Genomic DNA, 15932 nt, shown 5'->3' with positions numbered 1-15932 from the left:
GGGGGAGTAGTTAATCATGTGAAATATTGTCAGGAGGTAAAGTAAGAAGATGACGGAGAATTGTTCACCAGATGTGGAGAGGTAGGGGCCATTGGTGACCTTTGCAAAAACAGTTTCCTTGGCATGGTGGGACCAAAGTCGTATTGCAGCAGGTTCAAGAGATAATGAGAGGTGAAGAGCACAGCAAGAGCAGACAGCTCCTTTGAACAGTGGGCAGCGCTGAGCAAACACTTCAGATTTATGGTCATAACTTTCAAGCAGGACCAGCCAGCACAGATTGTGCTTTTCTCTAGCTGCATTCATGACTTGGCACCATGGATAGAGAAGTGTATTATCCAGATTTGGGGCTTCCAGACAAGTGTAAGGAGGGAGAGAAGAGTATGTGTGAGTGTGATTTTAGTGTTGGATGTGGGATCAAAGCTGGGGACAGAAGGAGGTGAGGGCAGGAGGGAGGTGAGGGGCAGGGCCACAGGACTGGAGGCCCTCACATGGACAAAGAAGTTTTGGGATACAAGTATTGAAGGAAGTGAGCCAGGAGGATAGGAGAGGTGGACAGAGAGTGGGACATCTGAAGTTAAGACTTTGGAGGTGGTGATGGTAATGTTCATTGGTAGTGACAAAGTTTAGCATATAGTCCTAGGAATAAGGAGCTGAGATGATGAGGAAGAGTTGGGGGAAGGTCAAGGAACAGAGAGGCCAGGCAATAATAGTTGGCTCATCTCTGTGGATATTAACAGCAACAAGAATGATGATAAGAGTAGAAGTGGAGACAAAACCAGCAAGCCAGGTGCTAGATTTTCCATGAAGGAAGGGAGCAGTTTAGTAGATCATGAGCACTAAAGAGCAGGTTTTTTGTTTTTTTTTTTAAGAGGATGGAGGGGGGGCATCCATGTTTCAGCTAGAGCAAGAAGAAATGGAGAATATTCAGGTAGGATGAAAATATAAGGATTTCTGCCGATGGTGGACTGTGAGTCTTGGAGGATGCAGTAGGTTGAGGTGGTTGGGAAACGTGAGCATGTAAGACGAACGAGCTTGCATGTTGATTGAGAAATACAGAAAAATCTACAGAACTGTGTTTCACTATTGGTCAGAAACCAAGGAGAGGATTTGCATGTTGCGGTCATCCCCTGATCCCTCAGAAGACCCCTTATGGGAGTGGGGAGGGAAGATTTTCTGGAGAGTCACTGCCCTGTAGGTAGTGGGGGCATTGGTTCTCTATGCAGTTCAAAAACACCTGGTGCTGCAAGAGCCAGCCTACCCATGAGTGCAAAATTGAGCCCACCATCCTGGCCTCAGCATGCTCCTGGCTGCAGAGATGAGATTCCACAGAAAGCCACATACATGATGCCACAGGGCCAGCACTCCCTGGACATGTCCAGGATGAGTTGAAGAATCCCCTGGGTTTAGCTGTCACTCTTGTGTAGAAAAGTGGATATTTGGTGGCCGCTGTCCTTTGTGTCTTATTCCCGTGGACCTCCCTCAGAGCTCTTGGCTAACACAGGTGCCTTTTCCTTGACTGAAGTGGAGAAGGGGTGTAGGCTGGAAACACAGCCCTCCTGGCACCTATCTGTCAGGTGTGGATCTGTTGGGTAACTCATGCTTTGAAGCGCTTAGGTCTGGCTTGGTCTGACAGAGAAGTGACAGTGGGAAAAATGGAATTGTGATTTTGGGATGAGTGTCAGGACTAGGTTAGGTTGGGATTCAGTCACCTTGATTGGAGTAGAGGGGCATTGACAGAATAACAGGAAATGAGGGTGGTGATGACCTGCTTACAAGTATTGAATCAGGTACTATGCAGATCCTGTGACTACGATTGGTATGATTATCATCACAGTGAAGAAATGGATGCTTAGAGATGTCAAATATCTTTTTTTTTTTTTGTGAGGAAGATCAGCCCTGAGCTAACATCCATGCTAATCCTCCTCTTTTTGCTGAGGAAGACCGGCTCTGAGCTAACATCCATTGCCAATCCTCCTCCTTTTTTTCCCCAAAGCCCCAGTAGATAGTTGTATGTCATAGTTGCACATCCTTCTAGTTGCTGTATGTGGGACGTGGCCTCAGCATGGGTGGAGAAGCGGTGCGTCGGTGCGTGCCTGGAATCCAAACCCGGGCCACCAGCAGCAGAGCGCATGCACTTAACCGCTAAGCCACGGGGCCGGCCCGAGAGATGTCAAATATCTTGATTGGCCTCTGTTTAGAACCCAAGCTGTTGAAATGGACAAATTCCTAGAAAGATACTAATTACCATAACTGACTCAAGAAGGAATAGAAAATCCAAATAGAACTATAACAAGTAAGGAGTTTGAATCAGTATTCAAAAACCTTCCAGGAAATTAAAGTTCAGGACCAGATGCCTTCACTGGTGAAGTCTTCCCAACATTTAAAGAAGAATTAACACCAGTCTTCCTCAAACTCTTCCAAAAAATTGAAGAAGAGAGAACACTTCCAAACTCATTCTATGAGGCCAGCATTACCTTGATACCAAAACCAGACAAAGATACTACCAGGAAAGAAAACTGCAGACCAATACCCCCATGACTGTTGATGCAAAAATCCTCAAGAAAATACTAGCAAACCAAATTTAACACGATATTAAAAGGATTATGTGCCATCACCAAGTAGCATTTATTCCTGGAATGCAAGGATGGTTCAACATATGAAAATCAATGCAATACACCACAATAACAGAATGAAGGGAAGAAAACATGATCATCTCAATTGATGTAGAAAAATCATTTGAAAAAATTCAGTCTCCTTTCTTGATAAAAATACTCAACAAGCTAGAAATAAAAGGAAACTACCTTAACATAATAAAGGTCATATATGAAAAACTCACAGCTAACATCATATTCAGTGATGAAAAAAGGAAAGGTTTTCTCCTAAGATCAGGAATAAGGCAGGGATGCCTGCTTTTGCCAATTCTATTCAATATAGTACTGGAAGTCCTAGCCAAAGCAATTAGTCAAGCAAAATAAATAGGCATCCAAATTAGAAGGGAAGAAGTTTATCACTTTTTGCAGATGACATGATCTTATGTGTAGAAAATCCTAAATATTCCCCAAAAAACCTATCAGAACTAATGAATTAATTCAGCAAAGTTACTGGGTACAAAATTAACACACAAAAGTCAGTTGCATTCTATACATTAACAATGAACAATCTGAAAAGGAAATTAAGAAAACAATTCCATTTACAATGACATCAAAAAGAATAAAATGCTTAGAAATAAACTTAACCAAAGAGGTGAAAGACTTGTACACTGAAAACTGCAAAATGTTGCTGAAAGACATTAAAGAAGACCTAACTAAGTGGAAAGACATTCCATACCCATGGATTGGAAGATTTAATATTGCTAATATGTCAATACTATCCAAAGTGACCTATGATTCAATGCAATCCTTATCAAAATCAGTGTTTTTTATTTTTTTACAGAAATAGAAAAATCCATCCAAAATTCATATGGAATTTCAGGGGTCCACGAATAGCCAAAAAAAAAAAAATCTTGAAGAACAAAGTTGGAGGTCTCACACTTCCTGATTTCAAAATTTATTTCAAATCTTCAGGAATCAAAACAGTATAGTACTGGCATAAAGACAAACATATAGACTGATGGAATAGAATAGAGAGCCCAGAAATAAACCCTCGCATATAGAGTCAAAAGATTTTTGATAAAGCTGCCAAAACCATTTAATGAGGAAATATAGAGTTTTCAACAAATGGTGATAGGAAAACTGCATATCCACATGCAAAAGGATGAAGCTGTACCCTTACCTTACAACATATAAAAAATCAAACCCAAAATTGATCAAAGACCTAAATAAAAGAGATAAAACTATAAAAATCTTAGACAAAAACATAGTGGGCAAATTTTCATGACCTCAGATTTGGCAAAGCATTCTTATATTTGACACCAAAATCATGAGCAGCAAAAGAAAAAATGGATAAGTTGGATTACTCAAAATTAAAATTTTTATGCATCAAAGGACCTATCCACAAAGTGAAAAGGCAACCCAAGGAATGGGAGAAGATGTTTCAAATCATATATGTGATAAGGGGTTAATATCCAAAATGTGTAAACAACTCTTACAACCCAACAGCAAAAAGACATACAACTGTATAAAAATAGGCAAAGGACTTAAATAGACATTTGTATAAAGAAAATGTACAAATGGCCAATAAGCACATGAAAAGATGCTCAATATCACTAATCATTAGGGAAATGCAAATCAAAACTCCAGTGAGATACCACTTCATACCCATTAGGATTACTGTTAGAAAAAACTAAAAGAAAAAACAAAAGGAAACAGAAAATAAGTGTTTGTGAGGATGTGGAGAAATTGGAACCCTTGTGCACTGCTGGTGGGAATGTAAAATGGTGCAGCCACTATAGAAAACAGTATGGAAGTTCCTCAAAAAATTAAAAGTAGAGTTACAATATAATCTACTTCAATAATTCCACTTCTGGATATAAACCCAAAAGAATTGAAAGCAGGGACTCAAATAGTATTTGTACACACATGTTCATAGCAGCATTATTCTTAATAGCGAAAAGGTAAAAGCAACCGAAGTGTCCATCAACAGATGGTGGATAAGCAAGATGTGATATGAACATACAAGGGAAAATTATTCAGCGTTAAAAAGGCAGGCAATTCTGACACATGCTACAATATGAATGGATCTTGAAGACATTATTCTAAGTGAAATAAACCAGTCACAAAAAGAAAAATACTGTATGATTCCTCTTATATGAGATACATAGAGTAGTCAAATTCATAGAGACAGAAAGTAGAAAGCTGAATGGGGAGTTAATGTTTAATGGGTATGGAGTTTCAGTTTGGGAAGATGAAAAAGTTCTGTAGACCAATGGTGGTGATGATTGCACAACAGTGTGAATGTACTTAATGCCACTGATCTATACACTTAAAATGGTTAAACTGGTATTTTGTTATGTGTATTTTACCACAATAAAAAATGGTATTAAAAATAATTCACATCAATCCTACTCAAACTCTTCCAAAAAATGGAACAGGAGAGAACACTTCCTAATATTCTGTGATGCCAGTGTCACCCTGATACCAAAGCCAGACAAAGATGCCACAAGAAAAGACAACCGCAGACCAATATCTTCATGAATATACATGTAAAAATGCTAGCAAGATACTGTCAAACTAATTCCACCAACACATGACCAAATGGGATTTATCCCAGCAATGCAAGGATGGTTCAACATAGGAAAATCAACCAGTGTGATGAAGAAAAAAACTACATGATTATCTCAATAGCTGCAGAAAAAACATTTGACAAAATTCAACACCCTTTCATGATAAAAACACTTAGCAAACTTGGAATAGAAGAGAACTTCCTTAACATGATAAAAGGCTTTTATGAAAAACCTACAGCTAACATCATACTCAATGGTGAAAGACTAAAAGCTTTCTCCCGAATATGAATAACAAGACAAGGATGTCCACTTTCATCATGTCTGTTCAACGTTGTCATGGAAGTCCTAGCTAGAGGAATTAGGCAAGAAAAAGAAATAAAAGGCATCTAAATTGGAAAGGAAGAAGTAAAACTGTCTCTATTTGCAGATGACATTATTCTCTATATAGAAAATCCCAAAGAATACACACACACACACACACACACACACACTCACACACTCACACACACACACACACACACACAAACTACTAGAACTAATTAATGAGTTCAGCAAAGTTTCAGGCTACAAAATCAACACATGAAAATCAGTTGTGTTTCTATACACCAGCAATGAACAATCTGAAAAGGAAATTAGGAAAATAATTCCATTTCCAGTAATATCCAAAAGAATAAAATACCTAGGAATAAATAAATACCCCTGGAGCTGAAAGACTTGTACACTTTTTGAAAACTACAAAATATTGCTGAAAGAAATTAAAGACCTAATTAAATGGAAAGACATCCATGTCCGTGAATCAGAAGACTTAATATTGTTAAGATGGCAGTACTCCCCCAAAGTGATCTACAGATTAAATGCATTCCATATCAAAATCCTAAGGGCCTTTTTTGCATAAATAGAAAAGCCAATCCTTAAATTCATATGGAACTGCAAGGAGCCCCAAATAATCAACACGATCTTAAAAAAGATAAACAAAGTTAGAGGACTCACATTTCCCTATTTCAAAACTTACTATAAAGCTACAATAATTAAAACAATGTGGCTGAAGAGACATTTTTCCGAAGAAGACATACAAATGACCACAGGTACATGAAAAGGTGCTCAACATCACTAATCATCAGGGAAATACAAATCAAAACCACGAGATGCCATTTCACACTCCCTAGGATGGCTATAATAATAATTTTTTTTAAAATGGAAAATAACAAGTGTTGGCAAGGACATGGAGAAATAGGAGCTCTTATACATTGCTAGTGGAAATGTAAAATGCCTCATCTTCTGTGGAAAACAATTTGGTGGTTCCTCAAAAAATTAAGCATAGAATTACCATATGACCCAGCAATTCCATTCCTAGGTAAATACTCAAGAGAAATGAAAAGATATGTCCACACAGAAACTTGTACATGAATATTTATAGCATCATTAATCATAATAGCCAAAAGATGGAAACAACCCAAATGTTCATCAGTGGATGAATGGATAAACAAATTGTGGTATATACCTACAATAGAATGTTATTCAGCCATAAAAAGGAATGAAATTCTAACACACACTACAACATGGATGTGTTGAACCTTGAAAACATCACACTAGGTGAAAGAAGCCAGACACAAGGTCAAATATTGTATGATTGCTTTTATATGAAATGTCCAAAATAGACCAATCTATAGATATAGAAAGGAGATTGGTAGTTGCCAGGGAATGGGAGGAGGGAGGAATAGGGTGTTGATTACTTGATGGTACGAAGTGTTCTTCTGAGATGATGAAACATTTTGAAACTAGAGAGGTGGTGGTTGCATAATATTATGAATACAGTAAATGCCACTGAATTGTACACTTCAAAATGTAATTGTGTGTTAAGTGAATTTCAACTCAATTAAAAAAAAAAGAATGAAGAACCTTAGCTGTTGGCTTCTAGAACCCAAACTATTAACTCCAGAGTCACTGCTTTCCTTGAAGGCTAGCTGAGAGGGGAAGAGGAGGGGATCACAGAGTGGGGGAAGATGACCTATGTGGCAGGATGGATGGTGGACACGAGACGATGGGGCCTGAATTAGGATGGGGCAGTAGAAGTAGAGAGCAGAGCCTTCAAAGGATTAAATACTGGTTAGGGTTAGCCTGTGGGATCTAGAACCTGAGGGACGAGGCTGCTGCTGGTGTTGAGGAGGCCCTAGGAGTCCTCCGCAAGGCTGTGGGGAGAAGGGCTGGGCAGGCTCTGGCTGCGTCAGTGATCTTTGCTGCCTTGATCACTTCACACACAGACTTTGGCTGGAGGGTGAGGGATGGAGGGAGAGGGCAGGCTGAGGTCTCTCTATGTCACCTCTTCTTCCTGTCCTGCAGATGTTGAACCTCTTTGTGGCTGTGATCATGGACAATTTTGAGTACCTTACGCGGGACTCTTCCATCCTAGGGCCTCACCACCTGGACGAGTTCATCCGGGTCTGGGCTGAGTACGACCCGGCTGCATGGTGAGTGACCCCCCGTACTCTGTGGTCCTCAGGGATGGTCCATGCCCACGGATCTCAGGACAGGGCTGGGGTGGCTTCGGACATGTTTCAAGTGAGCATCCCCCCTTGGGTGCTGGTTGGGGCCCTGGGTTCCATCCCACTGCACGTAGGACAGTGCTGCCCCCCCCCCCCAGGGTGGTGCTCTCCTCCTCACTCTCCATGTGCTCTTGGGCTGAGAAATCCTCTTTGGAGACCCTCAGTCCAGCTCTTAGGAGGTTTTCAGGCGTGTTGTGAGACTTGAGGTTCTTACTGAATGGGAGTTTACTGTCTTCTCACAAGGCCTCCATGTAAGGGTCATGGAGGGTCAGTGGGAGAGGGCATGGGGACGACAGAAGGATGTTCTCTCGGGGCCTCACCATCCTCGGGGATTTTGGAGGGCTTTGTGGGCAGAAATAATGTTGGGCCTTAGGACATTCTCCCTGATGGACTCGGGGCTCCCACTCTCTGCCATCTCCCTCGGGGACAAGAGCCGATGTGCTTCTCTGTGTCCCCAGCCCAGGCTGCAGATAGTGGGCACTTGGTGAGCTCTTAATGAAATCACACGAGCTACCAGGAAGGGTCTAGTTTGTTGAAGACCCTTTGGTCGTGGTGAGAAAGGGTTACTGTGCTGCATAAGGGAGGGCTGATTCGTTCCAGACAGAGCAGGGGTCTCATGGAGGGAGTGGTTTGGGTCAGAAGGTTGTTGGAGACCATGTTCCACGGGAGAGTCCTGCACACCCATGGCATACGTTCATCCTTGGGGCCAGCAGAGCAGCATGGATTCACCATCTGCCCATTTGTCTGTTCTCTTGTCACTCGTTCACTTGCTCATTCATTCATTCACTCTCTCAAGTGGCTGCTTGAGTAATTACCGAGGGCATGCTCTCTGTAAGGAAAACACAGGACCTGGAGGGGCGGGAGACCTGGCCTGCTCAGCGCCTCGCCCGTGGTGAGCGCTCAGCAGATGTGCACGTGAACCATCTGAGCACCAGTGAATGTGGGGTGCCTGTCACTTCCCGTGTTCTAGGGGGACGAGGAGACTGTGGAGCTGGGGGTACAGCCGTTTTCTGCCTCCTCTCTCCGAGGCTCCCCAGCCTGCCCATGTGACCCTCACACGGCTCCTCGTTTGGTCACCCCTGTGTGCCCGAGGCCTGGAGGACGCTGTCAGTGTTCTCACGGTGAGGATCCCACTTCGTGGCTGGGGTTCTGCCTGTTTTTCCCTAAATTGAAGCTCAGCATGGGGAGTCCTCTGGAGCTTTCTGACCCCTAAGACCGCAAAGGCCTGGGAGCTTGGCTGGGCTCCCTTACTCCCTTCTCCTCCAGCCTCCCTGGAGCCCCTATCCCATTACATCACACAGGATCCCGAAGGTGCTGTGTGAAGCCTTTCCCAGTCTGGACAAGCCCAGGCACCGCTGGCAGCACCTGGGACTTTGGGGCACTTCCAGGCCCCAGCATCTCTGGGTGTTTCCACTGGAATAAAAAGTTACAGCTTTCACTTGGGACAGAACAAGCATGGCTGTGATTTATGTTTCATGGTGTACATGGCTGTTCTCGTGCCTTGAGAGTCCTGTCATTTTCCTGGTGCATCGGCATGTCTACCCTGCAGGACCCTGCGCTGGTGCTGGAGCGCACGGGCTCTCTGGTCAGATCGGAGGGAAGACTGACCACACCAAGGCCTGATCCTTGTCAGGCAGAGGGCAGGAGAGACTCCAGTTGAGGCAGGATTGAGGCTCATTCCAGGAGGGGTGTCCTGGCTGTGGTTGAAAGATTTTTTTCTAGAGGAGATTGTGTTGCTGAAAAACAGAGATGTGTAGGATGTGACTGGACTAATGGGCAAAGAAAGATCAGTGCAGGCCTGCGAGAAGGGGTGACATCCCCCAGATCTCTATGAACCGTAGGCCAGGACTCCTCCAGTCAGCCACAGGTAGAGCAGAATTAGGACATGCAAGAAGTGGACTTGGGCCAGAGAGGGCTCAGACTGCTTCGCAAATCCAGAGTTCTAGAACTGGGGCCCTGGAAGGCACAGGCAGCCAGCGGTACGTCAAGATGCTTGTGGAGAGCAGACAGCAAAACGTGAGCCTCACCCCAGAGGGGCACATGCAAGACAACACAAGACCTGTGGTCCAGAAGTAGCGCAGGTGTGACCCACAACTAACACTCAGACTCGCTGCTCCCACGAGGCTGAAAACGTAGCTCACGTCCAGACAGCTGGGGCAGGGGGAGGCCCGGCAAAGGTGGCAGAGCCGTCTGGACCCCACATCCTGGGCAGGACAGAGGGTGCTGTGAGCCTTTCACTAGCCTCCACGACAGATGTGAGGGTGTGGTCATGGTTATTTCCCAGGTGACCACTCTGTTGTCTCCTCTTTCTCGGGGAGACTTTGAAACAATAACAAAACTTTGTGAAATTTCCCAAGCTTTCATGGTGTGTGTGTGTGTCTGTGTCTGCACTGTGTGGCTATCTGAATGTGCGCACAAGCATATGTGGGTGTGCATGTGCATGCATATGCACGTGTGCATGGATGTGTATGTGTGCACAGCTCTGTGTACACATGTGTGCATGTGTGTTTGTGCATTATGCAGGCAGGCATACACACGTGTGTGAGCATATGCGTGTTTTGTATGTGCGTTATGAGCGCACACGTGATTTTGTGCATGTTTTGCGCTGCGTTTGCATGTGTGCACCTGTGTGCACGTGTGCATGCGCTTGTGTGTGTAAACGTGTGTGAATGCATGTGTGCGTGAGTGTACATGTGCACTGTGTGTGCGCGCGCATGCATGCGGTGGGGGGATGAGGAAGCATGGAATTGTTGCTTCCGGTGCTGCATTCCCCCATCCTCCCTTTTGTTGCTGCCTCAGCTCTGTGTGAAGTGTAGAGACTCGAAAGGAGACTCACAACCACACCTGCTGTGAGTGAACTGTCTGCTCGTCTTTACGTTCATGCGTCTGTCCAGTAACTTTCTTGAGCGTCTGCCGTGTGCTGAGCAGACACGTGCTCCCAGCGCGCTCTGCCTGCAGGGCCGCGGGGGAAGAGTGCCACCTAGTGTGTGGCCAGGGCACGTCTGAGGATGAGCGGAAGGAGCAGGATGGGGTGAGCTCAGAGGGTGGGCAGAGGGGAAGGGAGGCTGGAGAGGAGGGCCCACCGAGGAGGGGTGGGAAGGACGGCTGAGGCAGGTTGAGAAGGGCCTTGACATGTGGGTTAAACAAGTAGCTTTGACCTTGTTTTGTAGACAGTGGGGATAGTTTTTGAATCGGAGTGACAGTATCATGCCCACACTTTTCGTCTGGTGGCATCTGAGGGCTTTGATGGCAGAAGAGAGAAGATGAGCCAAGAAACAGGCTCTGAACTGGGATGGGGGCGATTGTCAGGCTAGGGGCTCCACCAAGCTTCCGGCCCCTTTGTGGTGGTCCCTCCAGTCCAACGAGGTTAGCGAGTACTTGGAGTGAGGCCGGAGTGGGGCTTCCTCTTTCCTCCCTCTTTTCCAGAAGTAAATGCAACAGTTTGGAGCTGATTGGACTGAGGGGCCGTAGTGCAGGAGAGAGAAGCGTCAGTGTTGGCCAGTGTGTCCGCCATGGGACGAGGATCTGCTGAGCTGGACCAGCAGATCCAGGGGAGGACACGGTGTGTCCAGGGAGGTGGGGACAGTCAGGAGAGCAGGGTCGCAGAGGCCCTGGGGGCTCAGGCACTCGGGGAGCAAGGGGAGGGGCTGCCAGAGGCCCAGGGAGGGACTCCCAGCGGTTGTGGTGTGTGCAGAGTGTGAGCAGAGTAGGGCTTGGGGCAGGGCCATGCTGGTTCTGTGCAAGTGTCTCCTGCCTGCATCAGGCTCTGGAAGTTGTCTTGGGGTTGCCACGCCTCCTGGGGCATTCCAAGTCCTGGCTATCCCCGGCAGGGTGATGCCTGTCCAGCCCCCTGGCTCTACCTCCTTAGCGTCTTCCTGTCCCAGGCTGGGGGGCGGGTGGGACAGGCTGGTCTGCCTTGGTTGCCATAACGTGTGACGTTTCCTTTCCAGTTGCCGGATTCATTATAAGGATTTGTACAGTTTGTTGCGTTGTATTGCGCCACCCGTTGGCTTAGGGAAGAACTGCCCTCGTAGGTTGGCCTACAAGGTTTGCGACTTCAGAGCCTCCATTGACATGCTCTTCCCTGCCCGACATGCAAACACAGCACACATTCCCTGCCTGGTTTGGGAATGACGACACCTCACCTCTCTTCTCCCGCCCTGCCCTGCCCCGCACTCCAACCTCTTGGGCGCTTTTGTCCCCATCTAACCTCCCCGACCCCTCCAGCTGGCTGAGGACAGGTAGCCTTATGAGACAGTGCACTCAGAGCTTTCTGGCGGGGCCGTGAGGGTAAGGGCCAGCTGCCAAGGGAGAGCCGGGGGCCAGGTCTCACCTGTGCCGAGGAAGAAGCTGTCTCACCCGCTTTGCCTCCGGGCTCTCGAGGGTGGGCTGATGGTCAGACAGGCCGGAGACCGAGGGCCCCAGAGGAGGGGAGTGTGGGTGCAAATAGACGGGGAGCAGCTGCCAGCTCGGGTCAGAAGTTGGGGAGGAGAGGGCAGAGGCAGTGGGGGCCCAAAGACAGGCCCTCCTGCTTCACCTCTGGGTTGATTTACTCAATCGTCTGAGCCCTGGAGGAGGGCCAGGCCCTGGGGCGGATCCGCCTGCCAGGAAAAGGCTGTTCACTTTCTCTCCTGGGTGGCCTGAAGCCGACTGTTTCTCTGGGACCCCAAGCAGGTCCCACAGGCAAGTGTCCCGGGGTGGAGGTGAGGCTTCAGACCTGGTGGCCTCTCTACTTCGGGAAGATGCAGCCATCAGCCCCCAGACACCTCCCTGAATCTGGACGCTTGTCCCTTGTGTCGGTCCCAGCCCTGCCCCTGCTGTGCTGTCAGGAGGTGCAGGAGTGGCACCAAGCCACATGCCCCTAGCTGCACCCCTGCCCCGCAGTCTCCCATTTCCTGCCCAGCCCTGGCCGCAGCAGCCCTGCCCTGGGCCGGCCTCGGGCATCTCTGGGCTTAGAGGAGGACGTGCCTTGGTCGAGTTTGTCTCTAGAGCCTCGGGGTTCCCTGCAGAACAGTGCAGCTCTAGTTTTCTGGCTTCTGTTATAGTTTTCTCCACCTTTTTAGCCTCTAGGCTAATGTGGAAGCAAATCGAGCATTAAGAAAAGCTGAAGTTTGTGTTGTGGTGCTCAGGCTGGCCTCATGGGTCGTGTAACACTGTCTGCCAGCTCTCCCGGCATGGTGCAACAGCCCTTTTCTGATTTGGCTTTATCTGTGGTTTCTAAAAGTATAAAATCAGAAGTTGACAACCCAAAGCCGCCCCGATGCAGCCCTTCCTCATCCCTCCATGTTCATTAGCTCTGACGTCACCCCTGCCCGCTGCCCTGCGTGGGGCTGGAGTGCGGAGGTGAGGCTGGGGGGAAAGGAGGGGATCGAGTCAAGCAGAGAAACCCTCATCTTACTTATTTGGACTTTTGGCATTTAATCGGATGCTGGTTAACTGAATCTGTTTTCTTGTGTGCTTCCTCCCCCTGCCCCTCCTGCCGCACCCCTCCTGTGGACCCCACTCTGCCTCTGCCTCTCTGGGCTGGGTCTCCAGTGGGCGCATCAGTTACAATGACATGTTTGAGATGCTGAAACACATGTCCCCCCCCCTGGGGCTGGGGAAGAAATGCCCTGCTCGAGTTGCATACAAGGTAGACCCCAACCCTGAACCCCCCAGGCTGTCTGTGCTGGGGCTGGCCTCCCATCGCTTCTTGGGGCCTGTCTGTCTGTCTACCTGCCGTGCTGCTGTCTCACTGTTTCTTTCTCTTCTCTGCCCCCACCATCTCTGCTTCCATCCCAGACGGAGGGACACAGACACTGTAAAGGTCTCTCTGTACCAGCCCCTTGTCCCCCAGGGCTGCCCCCTCTGAGAGCCCCCAAGAGACTCAGGAATATGGTGCCAGAGACCTCCACCTGCCTTTTCTCCCTCCCTCCTCTTTCCTAGAAATGAGGGGATAGACCCGCTTTTTTGACAGAAGCTGTTTTTGTTCTGGGCTCAGGATCACACTTAGCCCCTCTGTCCCCTAAGACTCTGATATGGGTGAAGTGGTCCAGCTCTCAGGGTCTGCCCTTGGGGAACAAGGACCTGCAGGGCCTCTGGTGCATCTGAGGAGCCAACCCCAGCTCTGCTCATGCAGAACCTCCCCAACCGGGCTGCATTGTCTGCAGGGCTCCATAGGCGCCTGGTGGGAAGGAGGCACTGTGGCATTAAGGAGGAAGGGGGACAGGGAGGGGACAGCCCCGGGGGCCAGGCGGCCCCATGCCCCCTCCACCCTTGCTGAGGAGCCCAGGTGGCTGAATGTCCAGAGGGGTAAACTGAGGGACGCCTCCAGGCCTCCCCTCTGGGTGAGCAAGCAGGTCACGTGGCTCCAGCCCCATGCCTGCTCCTACCTGCCGTACATCCTCAGTCACCCCCTTGGTGCGTAAGCACCTTTCATTCCCCTAGCACCCCACCTACCCACCCGAGAGCCCTCCTGAGGCCCCCAGTCTCCCCAGCAAACAGAGCCGGCCCGAGTCCTACAGCTCAGCTAGCATGTGTCTGGAACCCTCTTGCCATCTGCCTCCCTCTGAGCCAGCTTCCCCCTAGAGATTTCATCTCTGGTTCTGTCCACGCTGTCTGTCTCTGTGCTCCAATTCTGGCCTGCGCCTGTAACCTGGCTCAGCACAGCCTTTGGGAGCTGAGTGGCTCCTCCAAGCCACACGCAGATGCCTCTGGTGTCTTCCTCAGCCCTCCCCTGCCTGGCATGCATGTTGTGCCTGCCTGGAGCCCTGCATGCAAGGCTGTAGCTTGGTCCCCAAGAAGGAGAACTCTGTCCACACTCACACCCAGGGCCAGAGTGGACAGGCAGGGCCACGACAGGGTGGCCTTTGGAGCCCCTCCCCAGCTGTGCTGGCCAACTCCAAGGTCCTGGGCATGATAAGACCAGCGGAGGCCTTGGGGCCGGTGGGAGTGGATGGGTTTGGCGAGCTGGGAGGGTCCAGGAGATACACAGAGGGCCGTGGCCAGGGGCGTCTAGGCCCTGGGCAGAGATGCCCGTCTGTTTGCCCTGGCCTTGCCCCTCTGCTGAGCCCTGAGGTTCCTGGCCCTCCAGGACTTAGGCAGGCAGACGGGAGCCGCTGGTGAAGGTGCCCTGGACAGAGTTCTCCTCTCTTGGAAATCACCTTCTTGCTCCTCCTTCATGCCGGTTCCTGACTCCCTGACTCCCCTGGAGAGGAATTCCTGTGCCTCTGCCACTGCCATCGGTGCTGGTCTGCAGGGACACTGTGCTCTGGGAAGCTGTTTTTCCTGGTGTGCATCACACAGGTGACATGTGAGGTCCTGGGACCATGATTGGACATGCCAAGTGGGGCTTTGCCAGCATTCGGGGGAGAGAGTCTGGGCTCATGTCTCTAGCCACCTGCCCTCTGTCATGCTGAGGATTGGATTTTGGGCCAGGATGCTGGAGGCAGGGCTGGGGGCAGAGTGGCCCTCCCCAGAGAAGCTGCCCTGTTGCAGGGTGCAGGCCTGGCAGAGGACGGGCAGACCCCAGGGAGGGGCCCTGCGGTAGGGGACAGGAGGCTACTGGGAGGGGATAGATAGGTCGCAGTGCCACTGGGCTCCACTTGGCCAGCTGGGTGGCGCCCCATGCTCAGGACATTCCAGACACATCGAGACCCTTTTCCTCCTGGAAATTGCTTAAGTTCTCAGAGCCTCAGGCTTTTGGCAGCTGCTGGCTGTACTCAGAGGACTGCAGTGCAGACACACCTATCTCCAGCTGTTCTGTCCTTGAAACTGAAGAGAGGAAGGGAGGCTGCTCACCTGATGAGGAAATGGGGAGCAGAGCTGCAGGGGGCTGCCCCCGGTCTTGTCCAGAGTGCTTATATTCCTTCGGATGGCCCTGAGCCACCCCTACTAGCCCGCGTGCTGCTGGCTGAGCCCAAGACCCCGTGCCGTCCCATCTGTTCCGGGGCCTTCTGGCTGGGAGGAGCTGGTCTCTAAGGCTTCCCCTGCTTCCTTGGGCGTGTGGCATTGAGCATCTCCTCCAGGCCCCCTGGCTGGGTGGTGAGAGCCAGAAGACTTCCTGGGCCTGAGGGATGCCCAGTGGGTGCTGGACCTCAGAGCTGCATTCTTGGCTACCCCATCCCTTGTCCAGTGCTCCAGGCTGCAGATGGGAATAGAGGTTAGGCAGAACTGTGAGGGCAGGGGTCTTCCCTCCTGTCTGTGGGCTGTCCCAGGGCATGTCAGCCTTGATCCTGCAGCCCAGACCC

The 15932-nt window shown here is 49.3% G+C and overlaps 1 protein-coding gene across 2 annotated transcripts in view; it reads left to right on the top strand.

Moving 5' to 3' along the window:
- CACNA1B (calcium voltage-gated channel subunit alpha1 B) overlaps positions 1 to 15932 on the top strand; it is a 213671-nt gene that overhangs the window by 180372 nt on the left and 17367 nt on the right. For both annotated transcript variants that reach the window (XM_087418671.1, XM_087418670.1), the window contains exons 36-37: positions 7502 to 7629; positions 13240 to 13336. In XM_087418671.1, the coding sequence (XP_087274797.1) occupies positions 7502 to 7629; positions 13240 to 13336 (225 nt within the window). The remainder of the gene's footprint in view (positions 1 to 7501; positions 7630 to 13239; positions 13337 to 15932) is intronic.

The sequence above is a fragment of the Ceratotherium simum genome, chromosome 29 (assembly GCF_057802395.1).
Source record: "Ceratotherium simum simum isolate JZ-2026a chromosome 29, ASM5780239v1, whole genome shotgun sequence".
NCBI classification, from domain to species: Eukaryota; Metazoa; Chordata; class Mammalia; order Perissodactyla; family Rhinocerotidae; genus Ceratotherium; species Ceratotherium simum.
The sequence above is the reverse complement of the archived record's forward strand: the minus strand, read 5'-3'. Positions and strand labels throughout refer to the sequence as shown.